Below are 21,166 nucleotides of genomic sequence, written 5' to 3' on the forward strand. Positions count from 1 at the left end.
GACCTGCTGACTTCCATTAGGTGCATGTTTAATTCAAAACTCGCTCACCAGGTCGTGCAGAGACTCCAACCAAAGTTGCATGTAGTAGCAAAATAAGAAATAAGTTTCCGACGTTCAAATATTTATTTCGCTCAGTTCAATGACGAGATACAAGATGAATGTCTATGGCATATTGAAAATGTATGTTTATGTGAATGCACTTTGGAGTCTATTCAGCACCCCAGAAACCTTCATCTTATTAATAATGAATAAGAAAACAAGCCAAGAGGCCCCTTCTCCGGGCAAAGTCCGAATCTTAAAATATAATAATGTCCACGATAAATAAGATCCGAAGGTGGCGCTTATTGCCTACTATTCGCTTACGTCTCTGTTCAGTGATTAAATACAAAGTTGGTGGTTTAGACAAATCTGAACAACTAAATGAGAATCTCATTTAGTTCGCCCAGAAGCGAATATGCCCTTATAATATATACTAAATATTAGTTGGGAATTGGCTCTAGGCGTGGGACATCAAGGAAACAACCAATCAGAAATTGGTCTTGGAATACTTATCATCGAGTCGAGCAACAAGAGTAGCATGCATTGCGCAGTTTCCACCTTACTGATTAGAAGTTTCAGCGGTTACTCAAAATACCTTGGTTGTGCACCTGAGTTAGTAGTGACCTTGCACACCATCATTTTCTTTTGTCTAATAGTTTTACGTATCCGTTCCGGGTTTATTCCGTCTAACCAACGTGCATCCACTGTCGAACCTGTCCACCTCGACCCACAGGTTATGTGCCCAGTGGAGATTTTGCGGAAAAGTTGTCATATATCACACTGAACGGCGAAAAAGTTTTTGGCTGAAAATTCTGCGTTCGGAACGGGGAAAGCGTCCTCGGTCGCGGCATAGTTTGCGTGAAAGCCGTCGCCGTGGTTTTACCGACAGTGCAAAAGTAGATTCGATTCGATCAGCAAGTTCGCAAAGCTGAATAATCAAAACTAGCTGTCCTGGAAAATCAGGATGGAGATGCTCTTGACCAGGGAGGAGCTCCTCTACACGATCGATGCGCCCAAGCCGGAGCATGTCACCGATCAATGGAGCTACGGTGACAAAAAGGCTCGAGCGACGATGAGGTTATGTATTGAGGATCACCAATACAGCCTCATAAAGACAACTCTCGGTCAGCTCTAGAGTGTGGTAGCTAGAGTTGGTGAATGTAAATATTGATTGCTTTTATATGAGCGTGCATGTTTGATTTGAGCGTGCATGCTTTATATGAGCATGTATGCTTGATTTTATCGTGCGTTTTATTTAAGCGTGTCAGAATTGACAGCTAGAAAGTTTGGAATAAGCCATTTTACGAGACGTTTCGGAACAGCTGAGCGTCGCAACTGCGTCAACTGACGCCTCATCTTACCAAACGGGAACATGGAGAAAATGGCAAATCCAAATCCAGATCCAAAAATTTTCGATACTGCTAGATTATACCTGGTTACTGTATCAGCTACCACTTTGTTACCCATTTTTCACTTAAAAAAGCACTTTTGTGATCAGAAATATTTTAAAAATTATTCTCCATTCATGTTTTCGCCTGTATAAAAAGCTACGCTAGAAATGCGCACAGTCATCAACCATCATCATCGCGAAAATTGATGACGATGATTGAAAAGGAAAACTCCTAGAGCGGGATGGCCACAGCGCTGGAAGGTAGATCAGATGAGGACTTGACAGTCGAGCTGGTCCGATCGAAACTCTTGGACGAGAACGACCGTCGGAAGGTGCAATCCAGTCATGGATCATTCGGCGATGCGAATGCGTGCATGAAGTCGCACCGTGTTGTGAAGAAAAGTCCGACATTGAGTGCTTCTTTTGTAAGAAAAAGGGCCACATGAAGCTAGACTGCTTGCGGTTTGAGGCACTGAAGAGCAAGGGTGATAATCGAGAAGAAGGACAAAAGAAGAAAAGTGATCGCTCGTAGGCTAAACAGGCTACGGGGAAAAGTTCTAGTGCGGTGCTGTCCATGGCCGGGGAGAAGAGACGATTTTGCTGAATTGTGACTAGCGGTGCCAGCAGCGACATGAGCTATACGTGTACGTCCTCCATTTTCCACAGTGTCAACATTTGCTCCATTATCAATCAGAAATTTCACAACCTCAGGATTGTTGGAGAGCAGGTACATCACGCACCCTGTAGTGGAGATGTCTATGGGTAAGAATTGTAGAGGTAGTATTTTAAGTGAATGAATTGTAGATATATTTACCCAGACATGAAATAAAAGAGAGGAGCTGGCTGGTAGCGATATCAATCAGTAGCCTGCGGTGTGGAGCGAATAGCCTTGTTGTTTGTAGTCGTTAGTCTTTTATTTCAACAGGTTATAGGCCCAGGAACGTGTTCTCACTGCATGTATCGTTCTGGAGGAGGATTGGCCGCATAAGCCGCGTGGCGCAGAACGGGATCCTCAGGCTGGATGGATTGGCCGCAACAGAGGACGGGATCTATCGGGAATGTAGGCGATACAGGACACTGGATGGTAGCTGGCTGGTCAAAGGAGCTCGTGGACAGGATTGAAGTCAGGAGGAGCTCGGATGGTTGACGGAGCATGTACGAAGTTCGGAACGAGGAGGAGTTTCGAGACAGGAGGAGACGATCGAGAGTCGAGGTTGCGACCCTAAGGAGGAAAGTTGGAATAGAGGTAGTGTCACACCTCAGCTAGAAGAATCGTCGGTTGAGAAGCATGCGTCGTCGTAGGTAAAACACATGTGGCAGATTTGTTGAGAGAGGTATGATATTTGTGTAGAATGATGAATTGTAAATGGTTTGAATAAAGAGAGTTGCAGCTGCTGATTGAGGTATCAGTCAGTTAGCTGCCCAGTTGAAGGAAACATCTACTGTGGATGTGGACGGGCTAGCCTCGCTAGGATATGCGTGGTCTTAGCGGATTAGCTCTTCAACAAAGATGACCATCTTCAGCAGCCTTATGGAGAGGTGTACATCCTTCGTTTTGCGTAGTGTCAACATTTGCTCTATTATCAATCAGTAATTTCACAACCTCAGGATGACCATTTTCAGATGCAATATTGAGAGATGTCGACCCGTTAGTAGTCTTGGCGTAAACATTTGCTCTATTATCAATCAGTAATTTCACAACCTCAAGATGACCATTTTGGGATGCCACATGAAGAGGTGTCCATCCTTCATTTTGCGTAGTGTCAACATTTGCTCTATTATTAATCAGTAATTTCACAACCTCAAGATGACCATTTATGGATGCAACATACAGAGGTGTAATCCCTTTATTTTGTGTAGTGCCAACATTTGCTCTATTTTCAATCAGTAATTTCACAACCTCAAGATGACCATTTTGGGATGCAAAATGGAGAGGTGTAATCCCTTTATTTTGCGTAGTGTCAACATTTGCTCTATTTTCAATCAGTAATTTCACAACCTCAAGATGACCATTTTGGGATGCCACATGAAGAGGTGTCCATCCTTCATTTTGCGTAGTGTCAACATTTGCTCTATTATCAATCAGTAATTTCACAACCTCAAGATGACCATTTTGGGATGCAAAATGGAGAGGTGTAATCCCTTTATTTTGCGTAGTGTCAACATTTGCTCTATTTTCAATCAGTAATTTCACAACCTCAAGATGACCATTTTGGGATGCCACATGAAGAGGTGTCCATCCTTCATATTGCGTAGTGTCAACATTTGCTCTATTATCAATCAGTAATTTCACAACCTCAAGATGACCATTTTGGGATGCAAAATGGAGAGGTGTAATCCCTTTATTTTGCGTAGTGTCAACATTTGCTCTATTTTCAATCAGTAATTTCACAACCTCAAGATGACCATTTTGGGATGCAAAATGGAGAGGTGTCCATCCTTCATTTTGCGTAGTGTCAACATTTGCTCTATTATCAATCAGTAATTTCACAACCTCAAGATGACCATTTTGGGATGCAAAATGGAGAGGTGTAATCCCTTTATTTTGCGTAGTGTCAACATTTGCTCTATTTTCAATCAGTAATTTCACAACCTCAAGATGACCATTTTGGGATGCCACATGAAGAGGTGTCCATCCTTCATTTTGCGTAGTGTCAACATTTGCTCTATTATCAATCAGTAATTTCACAACCTCAAGATGACCATTTTGGGATGCAAAATGGAGAGGTGTAATCCCTTTATTTTGCGTAGTGTCAACATTTGCTCTATTTTCAATCAGTAATTTCACAACCTCAAGATGACCATTTTGGGATGCCACATGAAGAGGTGTCCATCCTTCATATTGCGTAGTGTCAACATTTGCTCTATTATCAATCAGTAATTTCACAACCTCAAGATGACCATTTTGGGATGCAAAATGGAGAGGTGTAATCCCTTTATTTTGCGTAGTGTCAACATTTGCTCTATTTTCAATCAGTAATTTCACAACCTCAAGATGACCATTTTGGGATGCCACATGAAGAGGTGTCCATCCTTCATTTTGCGTAGTGTCAACATTTGCTCTATTATCAATCAGTAATTTCACAACCTCAAGATGACCATTTTGGGATGCAAAATGGAGAGGTGTAATCCCTTTATTTTGCGTAGTGTCAACATTTGCTCTATTTTCAATCAGTAATTTCACAACCTCAAGATGACCATTTTGGGATGCATAATGGAGAGGTGTCCATCCTTCATTGTTCGTAGTGTCAACATTTGCTCCATTATCAATCAGTAATTTCACAACCTCAAGATGACCATTTATGGATGCAACATACAGAGGTGTAATCCCTTTATTTTGCGTAGTGTCAACATTTGCTCTATTTTCAATAAGTAATTTAACAACCTCAAGATGACCATTTTGAGATGCAAAATGGAGAGGTGTCCATCCTTCATTTTGTGTAGTGTCAACATTTGCTCTATTATCAATCAGTAATTTCACAACCTCAAGATGACCATTTTGGGATGCAAAATGGAGAGGTGTAATCCCTTTATTTTGCGTAGTGTCAACATTTGCTCTATTTTCAATCAGTAATTTCACAACCTCAAGATGACCATTTTGGGATGCCACATGAAGAGGTGTCCATCCTTCATTTTGCGTAGTGTCAACATTTGCTCTATTATCAATCAGTAATTTCACAACCTCAAGATGACCATTTTGGGATGCAAAATGGAGAGGTGTAATCCCTTTATTTTGCGTAGTGTCAACATTTGCTCTATTTTCAATCAGTAATTTCACAACCTCAAGATGACCATTTTGGGATGCCACATGAAGAGGTGTCCATCCTTCATTTTGCGTAGTGTCAACATTTGCTCTATTATCAATCAGTAATTTCACAACCTCAAGATGACCATTTTGGGATGCAAAATGGAGAGGTGTAATCCCTTTATTTTGCGTAGTGTCAACATTTGCTCTATTTTCAATCAGTAATTTCACAACCTCAAGATGACCATTTTGGGATGCATAATGGAGAGGTGTCCATCCTTCATTGTTCGTAGTGTCAACATTTGCTCCATTATCAATCAGTAATTTCACAACCTCAAGATGACCATTTATGGATGCAACATACAGAGGTGTAATCCCTTTATTTTGCGTAGTGTCAACATTTGCTCTATTTTCAATAAGTAATTTAACAACCTCAAGATGACCATTTTGAGATGCAAAATGGAGAGGTGTCCATCCTTCATTTTGTGTAGTGTCAACATTTGCTCTATTTTCAATCAGTAATTTCACAACCTCAAGATGACCATTTTGGGATGCAAAATGGAGAGGTGTCCATCCTTCATTTTGTGTAGTGTCAACATTTGCTCTATTTTCAATCAGTAATTTCACAACCTCAAGATGACCATTTTGGGATGCAAAATGGAGAGGTGTCCATCCTTCATTTTGTGTAGTGTCAACATTTGCTCTATTTTCAATCAGTAATTTCACAAACTCAAGATGACCATTTTGGGATGCAAAATGGAGAGGTGTCCATCCTTCATTTTGTGTAGTGTCAACATTTGCTCTATTTTCAATCAGTAATTTCACAACCTCAAGATGACCATTTTGGGATGCAAAATGGAGAGGTGTCCATCCTTCATTTTGTGTAGTGTCAACATTTGCTCTATTTTCAATCAGTAATTTCACAACCTCAAGATGACCATTTTGGGATGCCACATGAAGAGGTGTAATCCCTTTATTTTCCGTAGTGTCAACATTTGCTTTATTATCAATCAGTAATTTAACAACCTCAAGATGACCATTTTGGGATGCCACATGAAGAGGTGTAATCCCTTTATTTTCCGTAGTGTCAACATTTGCTCTATTTTCAATCAATAATTTCACAACCTCAAGATGAACATTTTGGGATGCAAAATGGAGAGGTGTCCATCCTTCATTTTGTGTAGTGTCAACATTTGCTCTATTTTCAATCAGTAATTTCACAACCTCAAGATGACCATTTTGGGATGCAAAATGGAGAGGTGTCCATCCTTCATTTTGTGTAGTGTCAACATTTGCTCCATTATCAATCAGTAATTTCACAATCTCAAGATGACCATTCCGGGATGCACAATGGAGAGGTGTTCATCCTTCATTTTGCGTAGTGTCAACATTTGCTCTATTATCAATCAGTAATTTCACAACCTCAAGATGACCATTTTGAGATGCATCATGGAGAGGTGTCCATCCTTCATTGTCCGTAGTGTCAACATTTGCTCTATTATCAATCAGTAATTTCACAACCTCAAGATGACCAAATAGGGATGCATAATGGAGAGGTGTACATCCTTCATTTTGCGTAGTGTCAACATTTGCTCTATTATCAATCAGTAATTTAACAACCTCAAGATGACCATTTTGGGATGCCACATGAAGAGGTGTAATCCCTTTATTTTCCAAAGTGTCAACATTTGCTCTATTATCAATCAGTAATTTCACAACCTCAAGATGACCATTTTGGGATGCAAAATGGAGAGGTGTACATCCTTCATTGTCCGCAGTGTCAACATTTGCTCCATTATCAATCAGTAATTTCACCACCTTAAGATGACCATTTTGGGATGCATCATGGAGAGGTGTACATCCTTCATTGTCCGCAGTGTCAACATTTGCTCCATTATCAATCAGTAATTTCACAACCTCAAGATGACCATTTTGGGATGCCACATGAAGAGGTGTAATCCCTTTATTTTCCGTAGTGTCAACATATGCTCTATTATCAATCAGTAATTTTACAACCTCAAGATGACCATTTTGGGATGCCACATGAAGAGGTGTCCATCCTTCATTGTCCGTAGTGTCAACATTTGCTTTATTATCAATCAGTAATTTCACAACCTCAAGATGACCATTTTTGGATGCAACATACAGAGGTGTAATCCCTTTATTTTCCGTAGTGTCAACATTTGCTCTATCATCAATCAGTAATTTTACAACCTCAAGATGACCATTTTGGGATGCAACATGAAGAGGAGTCCATCCTTCATTGTCCGTAGTGTCAACATTTGCTTTATTATCAATCAGTAATTTAACAACCTCAAGATGACCATTTTGGGATGCCACATGAAGAGGTGTAATCCCTTTATTTTCCGTAGTGTCAACATATGCTCTATTATCAATCAGTAATTTTACAACCTCAAGATGACCATTTTGGGATGCCACATGAAGAGGTGTCCATCCTTCATTGTCCGTAGTGTCAACATTTGCTTTATTATCAATCAGTAATTTCACCACCTTAAGATGACCATTTTGGGATGCATCATGGAGAGGTGTACATCCTTCATTGTCCGCAGTGTCAACATTTGCTCCATTATCAATCAGTAATTTCACAACCTCAAGATGACCATTTTGGGATGCCACATGAAGAGGTGTAATCCCTTTATTTTCCGTAGTGTCAACATATGCTCTATTATCAATCAGTAATTTTACAACCTCAAGATGACCATTTTGGGATGCCACATGAAGAGGTGTCCATCCTTCATTGTTCGTAGTGTCAACATTTGCTTTATTATCAATCAGTAATTTCACAACCTCAAGATGACCATTTTTGGATGCAACATACAGAGGTGTAATCCCTTTATTTTCCGTAGTGTCAACATTTGCTCTATCATCAATCAGTAATTTTACAACCTCAAGATGACCATTTTGGGATGCAACATGAAGAGGAGTCCATCCTTCATTGTCCGTAGTGTCAACATTTGCTTTATTATCAATCAGTAATTTCACAACCTCAAGATGACCATTTTTGGATGCAACATACAGAGGTGTAATCCCTTTATTTTCCGTAGTGTCAACATTTGCTCTATCATCAATCAGTAATTTTACAACCTCAAGATGACCATTTTGGGATGCCACATGAAGAGGTGTCCATCCTTCATTTTCCGTAGTGTCAACATTTGCTCTATTATCAATCAAAAATTTCACAACCTCAAGATGACCATTTTGGGATGCAAAATGGAGAGGAGTCCATCCTTTCTTTTGCGTAGTGTCAACATTTGCTTTATTATCAATCAGTAATTTAACAACCTCAAGATGACCATATAGGGATGCAAAATGGAGAGGTGTCCATCCTTCATTTTTCTTAGTGTCAACATTTGCTCTATTTTCAATCAGTAATTTCACAACCTCAAGATGACCATTTTGGGATGCCACATGAAGAGGTGTCCATCCTCCATTTTTCTTAGTGTCAACATTTGCTCTATTATCAATCAGTAATTTAACAACCTCAAGATGACCATATAGGGATGCAACATGAAGAGGTGTCCATCCTTCATTGTCCGTAGTGTCAACATTTGCTTTATTATCAATCAGTAATTTCACAACCTCAAGATGACCATATAGGGATGCAAAATGGAGAGGTGTCCATCCTTCATTTTTCTTAGTGTCAACATTTGCTCTATTTTCAATCAGTAATTTCACAACCTCAAGATGACCATTTTGGGATGCCACATGAAGAGGTGTCCATCCTCCATTTTTCTTAGTGTCAACATTTGCTCTATTATCAATCAGTAATTTTACAACCTCAAGATGACCATTTTGGGATGCCACATGAAGAGGTGTCCATCCTTCATTGTCCGTAGTGTCAACATTTGCTTTATTATCAATCAGTAATTTCACAACCTCAAGATGACCATTTTTGGATGCAACATACAGAGGTGTAATCCCTTTATTTTCCGTAGTGTCAACATTTGCTCTATTATCAATCAGTAATTTTACAACCTCAAGATGACCATTTCGGGATGCCACATAAAGAGGTGTCCATCCTTCATTTTGCGTAGTGTCAACATTTGCTTTATTATCAATCAGTAATTTAACAACCTCAAGATGACCATTTTGGGATGCCACATGAAGAGGAGTCCATCCTTTCTTTTGCGTAGTGTCAACATTTGCTTTATTATCAATCAGTAATTTAACAACCTCAAGATGACCATTTTGGGATGCCACATGAAGAGGAGTCCATCCTTCATTTTGCGTAGTGTCAACATTTGCTTTATTATCAATCAGTAATTTTACAACCTCAAGATGACCATTTAAGGATGCCACATGAAGAGGAGTCCATCCTTCATTTTGCGTAGTGTCAACATTTGCTTTATTATCAATCAGTAATTTCACAACCTCAAGATGACCATTTTTGGATGCAACATACAGAGGTGTAATCCCTTTATTTTCCGTAGTGTCAACATTTGCTCTATCATCAATCAGTAATTTTACAACCTCAAGATGACCATTTTGGGATGCAACATGAAGAGGAGTCCATCCTTCATTGTCCGTAGTGTCAACATTTGCTCTATTATCAATCAAAAATTTCACAACCTCAAGATGACCATTTTGGGATGCAAAATGGAGAGGAGTCCATCCTTTCTTTTGCGTAGTGTCAACATTTGCTTTATTATCAATCAGTAATTTAACAACCTCAAGATGACCATATAGGGATGCAAAATGGAGAGGTGTCCATCCTTCATTTTTCTTAGTGTCAACATTTGCTCTATTTTCAATCAGTAATTTCACAACCTCAAGATGACCATTTTGGGATGCCACATGAAGAGGAGTCCATCCTTCATTTTGCGTAGTGTCAACATTTGCTTTATTATCAATCAGTAATTTCACAACCTCAAGATGACCATTTTGGGATGCCACATGAAGAGGAGTCCATCCTTCATTTTCCGTAGTGTCAACATTTACTCTTTTATCAATCAGTAATTTTACAACCTCAAGATGACCATTTTGGGATGCCACATAAAGAGGTGTCCATCCTTCATTTTGCGTAGTGTCAACATTTGCTTTATTATCAATCAGTAATTTTACAACCTCAAGATGACCATTTAAGGATGCCACATGAAGAGGAGTCCATCCTTTCTTTTGCGTAGTGTCAACATTTGCTTTATTATCAATCAGTAATTTAACAACCTCAAGATGACCATTTTGGGATGCCACATGAAGAGGAGTCCATCCTTCATTTTGCGTAGTGTCAACATTTGCTTTATTATCAATCAGTAATTTCACAACCTCAAGATGACCATTTTGGGATGCCACATGAAGAGGAGTCCATCCTTCATTTTGCGTAGTGTCAACATTTGCTTTATTATCAATCAGTAATTTCACAACCTCAAGATGACCATTTTGGGATGCCACATGAAGAGGAGTCCATCCTTCATTTTCCGTAGTGTCAACATTTACTCTTTTATCAATCAGTAATTTTACAACCTCAAGATGACCATTTTGGGATGCCACATAAAGAGGTGTCCATCCTTCATTTTGCGTAGTGTCAACATTTGCTTTATTATCAATCAGTAATTTCACAACCTCAAGATGACCATATAGGGATGCAAAATGGAGAGGTGTCCATCCTTCATTTTTCTTAGTGTCAACATTTGCTCTATTTTCAATCAGTAATTTCACAACCTCAAGATGACCATTTTGGGATGCCACATGAAGAGGTGTCCATCCTCCATTTTTCTTAGTGTCAACATTTGCTCTATTATCAATCAGTAATTTTACAACCTCAAGATGACCATTTTGGGATGCCACATGAAGAGGTGTCCATCCTTCATTGTCCGTAGTGTCAACATTTGCTTTATTATCAATCAGTAATTTCACAACCTCAAGATGACCATTTTTGGATGCAACATACAGAGGTGTAATCCCTTTATTTTCCGTAGTGTCAACATTTGCTCTATTATCAATCAGTAATTTTACAACCTCAAGATGACCATTTTGGGATGCCACATGAAGAGGTGTCCATCCTCCATTTTTCTTAGTGTCAACATTTGCTCTATTATCAATCAGTAATTTCACAACCTCAAGATGACCATTTTGGGATGCCACATGAAGAGGAGTCCATCCTTTCTTTTGCGTAGTGTCAACATTTGCTTTATTATCAATCAGTAATTTAACAACCTCAAGATGACCATTTTGGGATGCCACATGAAGAGGAGTCCATCCTTCATTTTGCGTAGTGTCAACATTTGCTTTATTATCAATCAGTAATTTTACAACCTCAAGATGACCATTTAAGGATGCCACATGAAGAGGAGTCCATCCTTCATTTTGCGTAGTGTCAACATTTGCTTTATTATCAATCAGTAATTTCACAACCTCAAGATGACCATTTTTGGATGCAACATACAGAGGTGTAATCCCTTTATTTTCCGTAGTGTCAACATTTGCTCTATCATCAATCAGTAATTTTACAACCTCAAGATGACCATTTTGGGATGCAACATGAAGAGGAGTCCATCCTTCATTGTCCGTAGTGTCAACATTTGCTCTATTATCAATCAAAAATTTCACAACCTCAAGATGACCATTTTGGGATGCAAAATGGAGAGGAGTCCATCCTTTCTTTTGCGTAGTGTCAACATTTGCTTTATTATCAATCAGTAATTTAACAACCTCAAGATGACCATATAGGGATGCAAAATGGAGAGGTGTCCATCCTTCATTTTTCTTAGTGTCAACATTTGCTCTATTTTCAATCAGTAATTTCACAACCTCAAGATGACCATTTTGGGATGCCACATGAAGAGGAGTCCATCCTTCATTTTGCGTAGTGTCAACATTTGCTTTATTATCAATCAGTAATTTCACAACCTCAAGATGACCATTTTGGGATGCCACATGAAGAGGAGTCCATCCTTCATTTTCCGTAGTGTCAACATTTACTCTTTTATCAATCAGTAATTTTACAACCTCAAGATGACCATTTTGGGATGCCACATAAAGAGGTGTCCATCCTTCATTTTGCGTAGTGTCAACATTTGCTTTATTATCAATCAGTAATTTTACAACCTCAAGATGACCATTTAAGGATGCCACATGAAGAGGAGTCCATCCTTTCTTTTGCGTAGTGTCAACATTTGCTTTATTATCAATCAGTAATTTAACAACCTCAAGATGACCATTTTGGGATGCCACATGAAGAGGAGTCCATCCTTCATTTTGCGTAGTGTCAACATTTGCTTTATTATCAATCAGTAATTTTACAACCTCAAGATGACCATTTAAGGATGCCACATGAAGAGGAGTCCATCCTTCATTTTGCGTAGTGTCAACATTTGCTTTATTATCAATCAGTAATTTCACAACCTCAAGATGACCATTTTTGGATGCAACATACAGAGGTGTAATCCCTTTATTTTCCGTAGTGTCAACATTTGCTCTATCATCAATCAGTAATTTTACAACCTCAAGATGACCATTTTGGGATGCAACATGAAGAGGAGTCCATCCTTCATTGTCCGTAGTGTCAACATTTGCTTTATTATCAATCAGTAATTTCACAACCTCAAGATGACCATTTTTGGATGCAACATACAGAGGTGTAATCCCTTTATTTTCCGTAGTGTCAACATTTGCTCTATCATCAATCAGTAATTTTACAACCTCAAGATGACCATTTTGGGATGCAACATGAAGAGGAGTCCATCCTTCATTGTCCGTAGTGTCAACATTTGCTTTATTATCAATCAGTAATTTCACAACCTCAAGATGACCATTTTTGGATGCAACATACAGAGGTGTAATCCCTTTATTTTCCGTAGTGTCAACATTTGCTCTATTATCAATCAGTAATTTTACAACCTCAAGATGACCATTTTGGGATGCCACATGAAGAGGTGTCCATCCTTCATTTTGCGTAGTGTCAACATTTGCTTTATTATCAATCAGTAATTTCACAACCTCAAGATGACCATTTTTGGATGCAACATACAGAGGTGTAATCCCTTTATTTTCCGTAGTGTCAACATTTGCTCTATTATCAATCAGTAATTTTACAACCTCAAGATGACCATTTCGGGATGCCACATAAAGAGGTGTCCATCCTTCATTTTGCGTAGTGTCAACATTTGCTTTATTATCAATCAGTAATTTAACAACCTCAAGATGACCATTTTGGGATGCCACATGAAGAGGAGTCCATCCTTCATTTTGCGTAGTGTCAACATTTGCTTTATTATCAATCAGTAATTTTACAACCTCAAGATGACCATTTAAGGATGCCACATGAAGAGGTGTCCATCCTTCATTTTCCGTAGTGTCAACATTTACTCTTTTATCAATCAGTAATTTTACAACCTCAAGATGACCATTTTGGGATGCCACATAAAGAGGTGTCCATCCTTCATTTTGCGTAGTGTCAACATTTGCTTTATTATCAATCAGTAATTTCACAACCTCAAGATGACCATTTTTGGATGCAACATACAGAGGTGTAATCCCTTTATTTTCCGTAGTGTCAACATTTGCTCTATTATCAATCAGTAATTTTACAACCTCAAGATGACCATTTTGGGATGCCACATGAAGAGGTGTCCATCCTTCATTTTGCGTAGTGTCAACATTTGCTTTATTATCAATCAGTAATTTCACAACCTCAAGATGACCATTTTTGGATGCAACATACAGAGGTGTAATCCCTTTATTTTCCGTAGTGTCAACATTTGCTCTATTATCAATCAGTAATTTTACAACCTCAAGATGACCATTTTGGGATGCCACATGAAGAGGTGTCCATCCTTCATTTTCCGTAGTGTCAACATTTGCTCTATTATCAATCAAAAATTTCACAACCTCAAGATGACCATTTTGGGATGCAAAATGGAGAGGAGTCCATCCTTTCTTTTGCGTAGTGTCAACATTTGCTTTATTATCAATCAGTAATTTAACAACCTCAAGATGACCATATAGGGATGCAAAATGGAGAGGTGTCCATCCTTCATTTTTCTTAGTGTCAACATTTGCTCTATTTTCAATCAGTAATTTCACAACCTCAAGATGACCATTTTGGGATGCCACATGAAGAGGAGTCCATCCTTCATTTTGCGTAGTGTCAACATTTGCTTTATTATCAATCAGTAATTTAACAACCTCAAGATGACCATTTTGGGATGCCACATGAAGAGGAGTCCATCCTTCATTTTGCGTAGTGTCAACATTTGCTTTATTATCAATCAGTAATTTTACAACCTCAAGATGACCATTTAAGGATGCCACATGAAGAGGTGTCCATCCTTCATTTTCCGTAGTGTCAACATTTACTCTTTTATCAATCAGTAATTTTACAACCTCAAGATGACCATTTTGGGATGCCACATAAAGAGGTGTCCATCCTTCATTTTGCGTAGTGTCAACATTTGCTTTATTATCAATCAGTAATTTTACAACCTCAAGATGACCATTTAAGGATGCCACATGAAGAGGAGTCCATCCTTTCTTTTGCGTAGTGTCAACATTTGCTTTATTATCAATCAGTAATTTAACAACCTCAAGATCACCATTTTGGGATGCCACATGAAGAGGAGTCCATCCTTCATTTTGCGTAGTGTCAACATTTGCTTTATTATCAATCAGTAATTTTACAACCTCAAGATGACCATTTAAGGATGCCACATGAAGAGGAGTCCATCCTTCATTTTGCGTAGTGTCAACATTTGCTTTATTATCAATCAGTAATTTCACAACCTCAAGATGACCATTTTTGGATGCAACATACAGAGGTGTAATCCCTTTATTTTCCGTAGTGTCAACATTTGCTCTATTATCAATCAGTAATTTTACAACCTCAAGATGACCATTTCGGGATGCCACATAAAGAGGTGTCCATCCTTCATTTTGCGTAGTGTCAACATTTGCTTTATTATCAATCAGTAATTTCACAACCTCAAGATGACCATTTTTGGATGCAACATACAGAGGTGTAATCCCTTTATTTTCCGTAGTGTCAACATTTGCTCTATTATCAATCAGTAATTTTACAACCTCAAGATGACCATTTCGGGATGCCACATAAAGAGGTGTCCATCCTTCATTTTGCGTAGTGTCAACATTTGCTTTATTATCAATCAGTAATTTCACAACCTCAAGATGACCATTTTTGGATGCAACATACAGAGGTGTAATCCCTTTATTTTCCGTAGTGTCAACATTTGCTCTATTATCAATCAGTAATTTTACAACCTCAAGATGACCATTTCGGGATGCCACATAAAGAGGTGTCCATCCTTCATTTTGCGTAGTGTCAACATTTGCTCTATTTTCAATCAGTAATTTCACAACCTCAAGATGACCATTTTCAGCAGCCAAATGGAGAGGTGTCCATCCTTCATCTTGCGTAGTGTCAACATTTGCTCTATTATCAATCAAAAATTTCACAACCTCAAGATGACCATTTTGGGATGCCACATGAAGAGGTGTCCATCCTCCATTTTTCTTAGTGTCAACATTTGCTCTATTTTCAATCAGTAATTTCACAACCTCAAGATGACCATTTTCAGCAGCCAAATGGAGAGGTGTCCATCCTTCATCTTGCGTAGTGTCAACATTTGCTCTATTATCAATCAAAAATTTCACAACCTCAAGATGACCATTTTGGGATGCAAAATGGAGAGGTGTCCATCCTTCATTTTTCTTAGTGTCAACATTTGCTCTATTTTCAATCAGTAATTTCACAACCTCAAGATGACCATTTTGGGATGCCACATGAAGAGGTGTCCATCCTCCATTTTTCTTAGTGTCAACATTTGCTCTATTATCAATCAGTAATTTCACAACCTCAAGATGACCATTTTCAGCAGCCAAATGGAGAGGTGTCCATCCTTCATCTTGCGTAGTGTCAACATTTGCTCCATTATCAATCAGTAATTTCACCACCTCAAGATAACCATTTTCAGCAGCCAAATGGAGAGGAGTCCATCCTTCATCGCCCTCAGTGTCAACATTTGCTCCATTATCAATCAGTAATTTCACCACCTTAAGATGACCATTTTGGGATGCCACATGAAGAGGTGTCCTTCCTCCATTGTTCGCAGTGTCAATATTTGCATTGTGATCAATTAGAAATTTCACCATTTCAATATAACCATTGTCAGCGGCTGTATGGAGAGGAGTTCCATAAAAACTGTATTCTGAATCTACTCCAAATTCAAATTCATTGTCCTCAATAAAATCATAACCGTCTTGAATGTTCACAGATAATTGAAATTCATCAAGTAATGCCTTAACTAAACCGGTTGAACCTCCATCAGTTGCGGCGTGCATAAGAATTTTGTGGTGTGGGTCATTAGAGTTTATTTTCGACTTTCGTAGCAAACGCATTGCTATTTTCTCGTTACCACCAAGACAAGCCCAGACGACAACCACTGAGTTCTGACTGTACAGACTTTGCACTATTTGCATTTGTTCAGAATTTTCATTACACTTGTGCTCCACCATTAAGAAGAAAAATTTTCGTACAACATCTCGATCTTGTATTATTTTCATCAGTGAAAATTTGCATTCATCTATGTGATCAAATATAAATTTTGCAACAAAGTATTCAGCATACGACAAATGAATGAAATCTATTTTATCTGCAGATGAGGCACTGATTAGCATAGATTTTTCATCTCCTTTCCGAAAACGTTCCTGAAGTCGATTGTTGTTTTTATTAAACGGAGGTTTCTTTATAACATCTTGCAACTCTTCGATTTTCAAATATTGGATGGCTAACAATTGAAGTTGTTCCATAAAGAAGTCAAAACTAGGTTCTATTTCCTCATCAATTTCATCCTTAATTTCATCATATGCGTATACAGCTTTTCCATCCTTACTCTTCATTTTTAGGTTGAAAGATATTTTCACAAACTTTTCAAACAAATTGAGTACATTAAGTTTTTCCGACTGAAATATACAAGTTGCATCAGCTGTTTCAGTTTTGAGAAACTTTTGAAAATCTTCAGCATAAACCTCGGCCAACATTCGTACCATCAGGGGAAGCCCTGCGAAGTCGTAATCGTTCCCTTTGATTTCGTTATGGAACTTTTTGAGCAGCTGCTCGGCAAATTTCATGAAAAGAGCTTCACTGCTTTCGCCCCTCCAAAACAATTTTAAAAATTTTACTTGTTCGTTGTAGTCGAACGGTTTCAGCTTCAACGCATGCGCTTTAAATCTGTCCTCGAGCAGTTTGCAAACATGTTTCCTTCCCGTAATTATGCATTGAGTGTTCTTTTTCTCCAGAATGTTTTCAAATATTGTCAGTACTGAATTTCGGTGATCTGAATTCATTTCATCAAACCCATCTAAAAGGAATACAATTTGAATTTCCGAACTTTCCAAATAATTTCGCAAAATATTCCCACTCTCTTGGGGCAATTCATGTTCGAAGATGTGCAGGGGATCACTTTTTTTTTCTTCGCGAAAATTAAGATTTTTTAAACGGATTAGATAAACGGCTACGTTTTTTAGGTTTTGTGATTGCCAAAACAAGTTATAAATTAATGTGGTTTTTCCCATACCGGGTTCTCCAACAAGTATTTGACATTTTGTTCCTGCTGATAACGCGTTTTGCTGATACATCTGTTCTATAAAATCCTGATCACTCATTTGGATAGTTTGTACTTTGCTTTTCCCTTCAAATGATTCGTGATTCAATGTAAAGCGATTAGTTTGTGGTGCTGTTTTGTCGTCGTCTTTTTTATTTATTGTTTTAATTATGGTGCGCGAGACATATATTGATAAATTGGCTGCAATCGAAGAATGTTTCCTTTCAAATTTTTTCTCTAATTCTGACTTCATATTTTGAATGCAATCCAAACCCTGTTTTTGAAATGTAAGATAGTCTTTTTGTTTCAATATTTGTGCGTGCCATTTGTTGAATACTTCGTCGAAACAGGCTAAAAAATATTTTGATTCCCGTGCAAGATCGCTGTCAACCCACCGTGGCATCCAGGAGCTTATCATTTTCTCGGCAACACTTCTTAGGTCAGTTGGTTGTTCTGTACAGAAAATTAAACTATGAAAATAATCCCGCATTTGTTCTTCTTCGACAATCACAGGAAGAAGATTGTTCCTCGATTTTCCGGTAAAAAAACTATTCAAGCTTTTAACAGTTCTGTCATCTAATCTATTCATTGGAAAGTTTTCATTCGGCTTCAAATTAAACATGGCAAGCATCCATCGATGAGTTATCATATCTTTGCTATCCACTGCAGGCTCTTTGAAACTTATTTTTCCATCAGCAATTTTAAGAATATTTTGCAATGGTGTCTTGTATTGCATCAGCAAATCGGAAATTTTTCCAGTTTTTACAAGTTTGTCTATGTCTTCTTTGATTTGGAACAGCTCTGAATTTATTATATCTTTAATTTTTCTGACTGCTTCATCGTTAAGTGGCTCAAAATAAAGATTTTTCTTAGAATCGCACCATTTTATGTTGCTGTTCACGTTTTGTACTTGGATATTCATCAACTGGTTAAGCTCATCGGTTCGTTTCAGTGATTTATTAGTGAATATAATGATTGTTGGTTTATAACCTTCAAAAACTTTGTTTTCTCTAATCCTCAGATAAGATTGAATATACCGAGAAAAAGCAAAGTCTTTGCTTTTTCTCGGATCATCAGAGAGTAGGTCGTCGTACAATACGTGACCTCCATTAATGGAATGTTTGGCCTGGAATAACAACACCTCTTTGGATTCTTCTTTGAAAACTACCACGTCATCGAATTTCTCTGCTGCTGTCATCTCTACGGCCAGCTTGAACTTACTTTCTTCCAAGGAAGCCGCTACAAAGGTTACGAATGCGAGATCCTTCTCGTAACTGATGCCATGGTTGCCGGGATTACTTCCACATTCGTACCTGTTAGAAGATGTTGATGCCTGTTGAGCTTCCATATTATTGCAACTACGGAAAAATAAATATGAAAAAAAAAAATTATACAGATAACAGATGTTTATGCTAGAACAAAAATCTTCTGAAAACTTGTGTAAATATTCAAAGTGAAACACGTTGAAATCACTAGCGCTGCACCCCAGCGTATTTCATCAAACAGTGGTGAATATCAGTAGCTTGAAACTTTTCATATTTACCACTGACATCGTAGCAGTGCCATCACGATGTTGCCACTTGCACGCTTGAAAAAGGTACACGGAGCCACAAATCTATCCAAATTTGACTTCTTTTGACGCAATTCGGCTCTTCCGTGGGCTAACCCAAATTTGGGTTAACTGACTTATAGCTATCAATAGGTAGTTAACGTTTGACAACAGTGAAAAAAACAACTCAGTGCAAAAACAAGCTACCCAGCATTAGCTTTCGATGTCTCCGTAGTGGGTTGAAACATTAAAGTTGGGTAAACTCGAAAGAACTCAAATTTGGATTATTTCATTGAACTTCGAAGCTGGGTCGGCGCGTCTCTCCCTGTTTTTGACAACATTGCTGTTGAGAGAGAGGCAAAACAACCCAACCATGGGCAATAACTAAATGCAGTTTACCCAAATTTGAGTTTAAAGAACTTATTTTTTGGGTAGTCTGATTTCTCCGTGTATACAGTGCACCCCCGCTAATTTGAACGGTACCTCATGCAAACCATCGGGGTTCATTTTTAATTTGAACATCTGGTCACTCTAGAAACGTGTTTCTGGTTACCGCTTTCACTGTTTTGTTTTGATTCTGCGTTCTGTTCCACGGCGTTTCATCTCACTTCACTCCGTTCCATGAGGTAAATGACGTTTGAACCATTTTAATCTGAACGATGTGCAAATTAGCGGGGTACAGATTAAAAAGTGTTCAGATTAAATGTGGTCAAACCAACGGGGATTCCCGGTATTAAATAGCGTAAAAGTCATACTAACAGCATACGTTCCACAAATGGCTTTATTCATATTCAGTTTCTATTCGAGTCGCTTTTGACATTTTCATTCTGGCTTTCAACAGTCTTCCTCCGATCTAGAGTGCCTGTAAACAAGAGTTACATCATGTTCCACTTTTGACAGGTTGGAACGCGGGTTTGTATGGAAATGACTTTTATACTGTGCTTCCCAACCCACGTGTTTGGTTGCGTAAGAAAGGGGTCGACATTTTCACAATTTTCGACAGTCTATCGTCAACAATCAAAAGTTTTCCTAATTTGAGTAAAATGTTGTATAAATTCCCGACCGATTGGTGGGAAAATATTGAAAATCTACCTGTGAATGGCTGAATTATTATTATTCAAAATCTTACATAATTTCATGACGGTCGCAACATTTTACATTTTGAATTGACACCCAGTAAATTGCCGTAAGACGTAGTTAACGTCAAAAATGTATGTTTATTCCAATCAATGATTTCAGAAAATTTTCATATGTTGAATTCATTTATTCATTATTTCTGAACAAAAGGATATGTGGAAGAATCATCCCGTTATTTAAAAGCCTTGTTAAGGTCGCACGGTCACCATCAAATCTCAAGAACCACTCCATATATCGATGCGAAAATTGTATCACTATAATTCTCAGCGTCATCGGTTCATTAAAACTCGAGATTTGCTTCTGCAAAATTTTGATGACAATTGTTGGAGTGAGACAAAAGATAGGGAAAATAACACGGTCTCCCGTGTCACCTTGAAGAAAATTTCTATTTAAAAACCTGTTTTTATAACTAGTTAAGCTAAGAGGCAGGTTCGGTTGCAGTAGGGTAGGGACGTAACGCCAGAAAAAAAGAAGAACAAAAAGAAGAGTAAGAGTTTCCGTGTGTTGGAATTATCAATTCACTCTGCCAAAACCTCAGCCTCCAACTTTTAGTGGGACCCATGCCTGAAAATCCACGGAAATTATTTTTTAATAATAGCCACAAAATTCAACATGTTGAGTTCTAACAAGATGAAAAACTCATCCTATTACTTAAATTCAAGATTGCGTCAAAATCCAAGATAATTGCCAATATTTTTTTTTAGTTTCTAACAAAAGCTATATCCTTCCTC

At 38.1% G+C, this 21,166-nt stretch overlaps 1 protein-coding gene and 4 long non-coding RNA genes across 5 annotated transcripts; 4 read left to right on the forward strand and 1 right to left on the reverse strand.

The window, feature by feature from the left end:
- Positions 1-1,226: 1,226 nt before the first annotated feature.
- Positions 1,227-10,012, reverse strand: LOC110674131 (ankyrin repeat and protein kinase domain-containing protein 1-like). Its single transcript, XM_021837869.1, has 3 exons — positions 9,974-10,012; positions 9,171-9,863; positions 1,227-2,135 (listed from the first exon to the last, which is right to left on the reverse strand). The coding sequence occupies exons 1-3, from the start codon at positions 10,010-10,012 to the stop codon at positions 1,878-1,880; spliced, it is 990 nt and encodes a 329-aa protein (XP_021693561.1). The 3' UTR covers positions 1,227-1,877.
- Positions 3,646-4,272, forward strand: LOC110674857. Its single transcript, XR_002499244.1, has 4 exons — positions 3,646-3,661; positions 3,860-3,958; positions 4,058-4,156; positions 4,256-4,272. It is a non-coding gene; the product is annotated as an uncharacterized LOC110674857 (long non-coding RNA).
- LOC110674858 lies at positions 4,273-4,673 on the forward strand. The gene is made up of 3 exons (XR_002499245.1): positions 4,273-4,354; positions 4,454-4,552; positions 4,652-4,673. It is a non-coding gene; the product is annotated as an uncharacterized LOC110674858 (long non-coding RNA).
- LOC110674856 lies at positions 4,852-5,465 on the forward strand. Its single transcript, XR_002499243.1, has 4 exons — positions 4,852-4,948; positions 5,048-5,146; positions 5,246-5,344; positions 5,444-5,465. It is a non-coding gene; the product is annotated as an uncharacterized LOC110674856 (long non-coding RNA).
- Positions 6,047-6,674, forward strand: LOC110674859. Its single transcript, XR_002499246.1, has 3 exons — positions 6,047-6,136; positions 6,335-6,433; positions 6,632-6,674. It is a non-coding gene; the product is annotated as an uncharacterized LOC110674859 (long non-coding RNA).
- Positions 10,013-21,166: the final 11,154 nt, after the last annotated feature.

The sequence above is a fragment of the Aedes aegypti genome, chromosome 1 (genome assembly GCF_002204515.2).
Source record: "Aedes aegypti strain LVP_AGWG chromosome 1, AaegL5.0 Primary Assembly, whole genome shotgun sequence".
In the NCBI taxonomy this organism is placed as follows: Eukaryota; Metazoa; Arthropoda; class Insecta; order Diptera; family Culicidae; genus Aedes; species Aedes aegypti.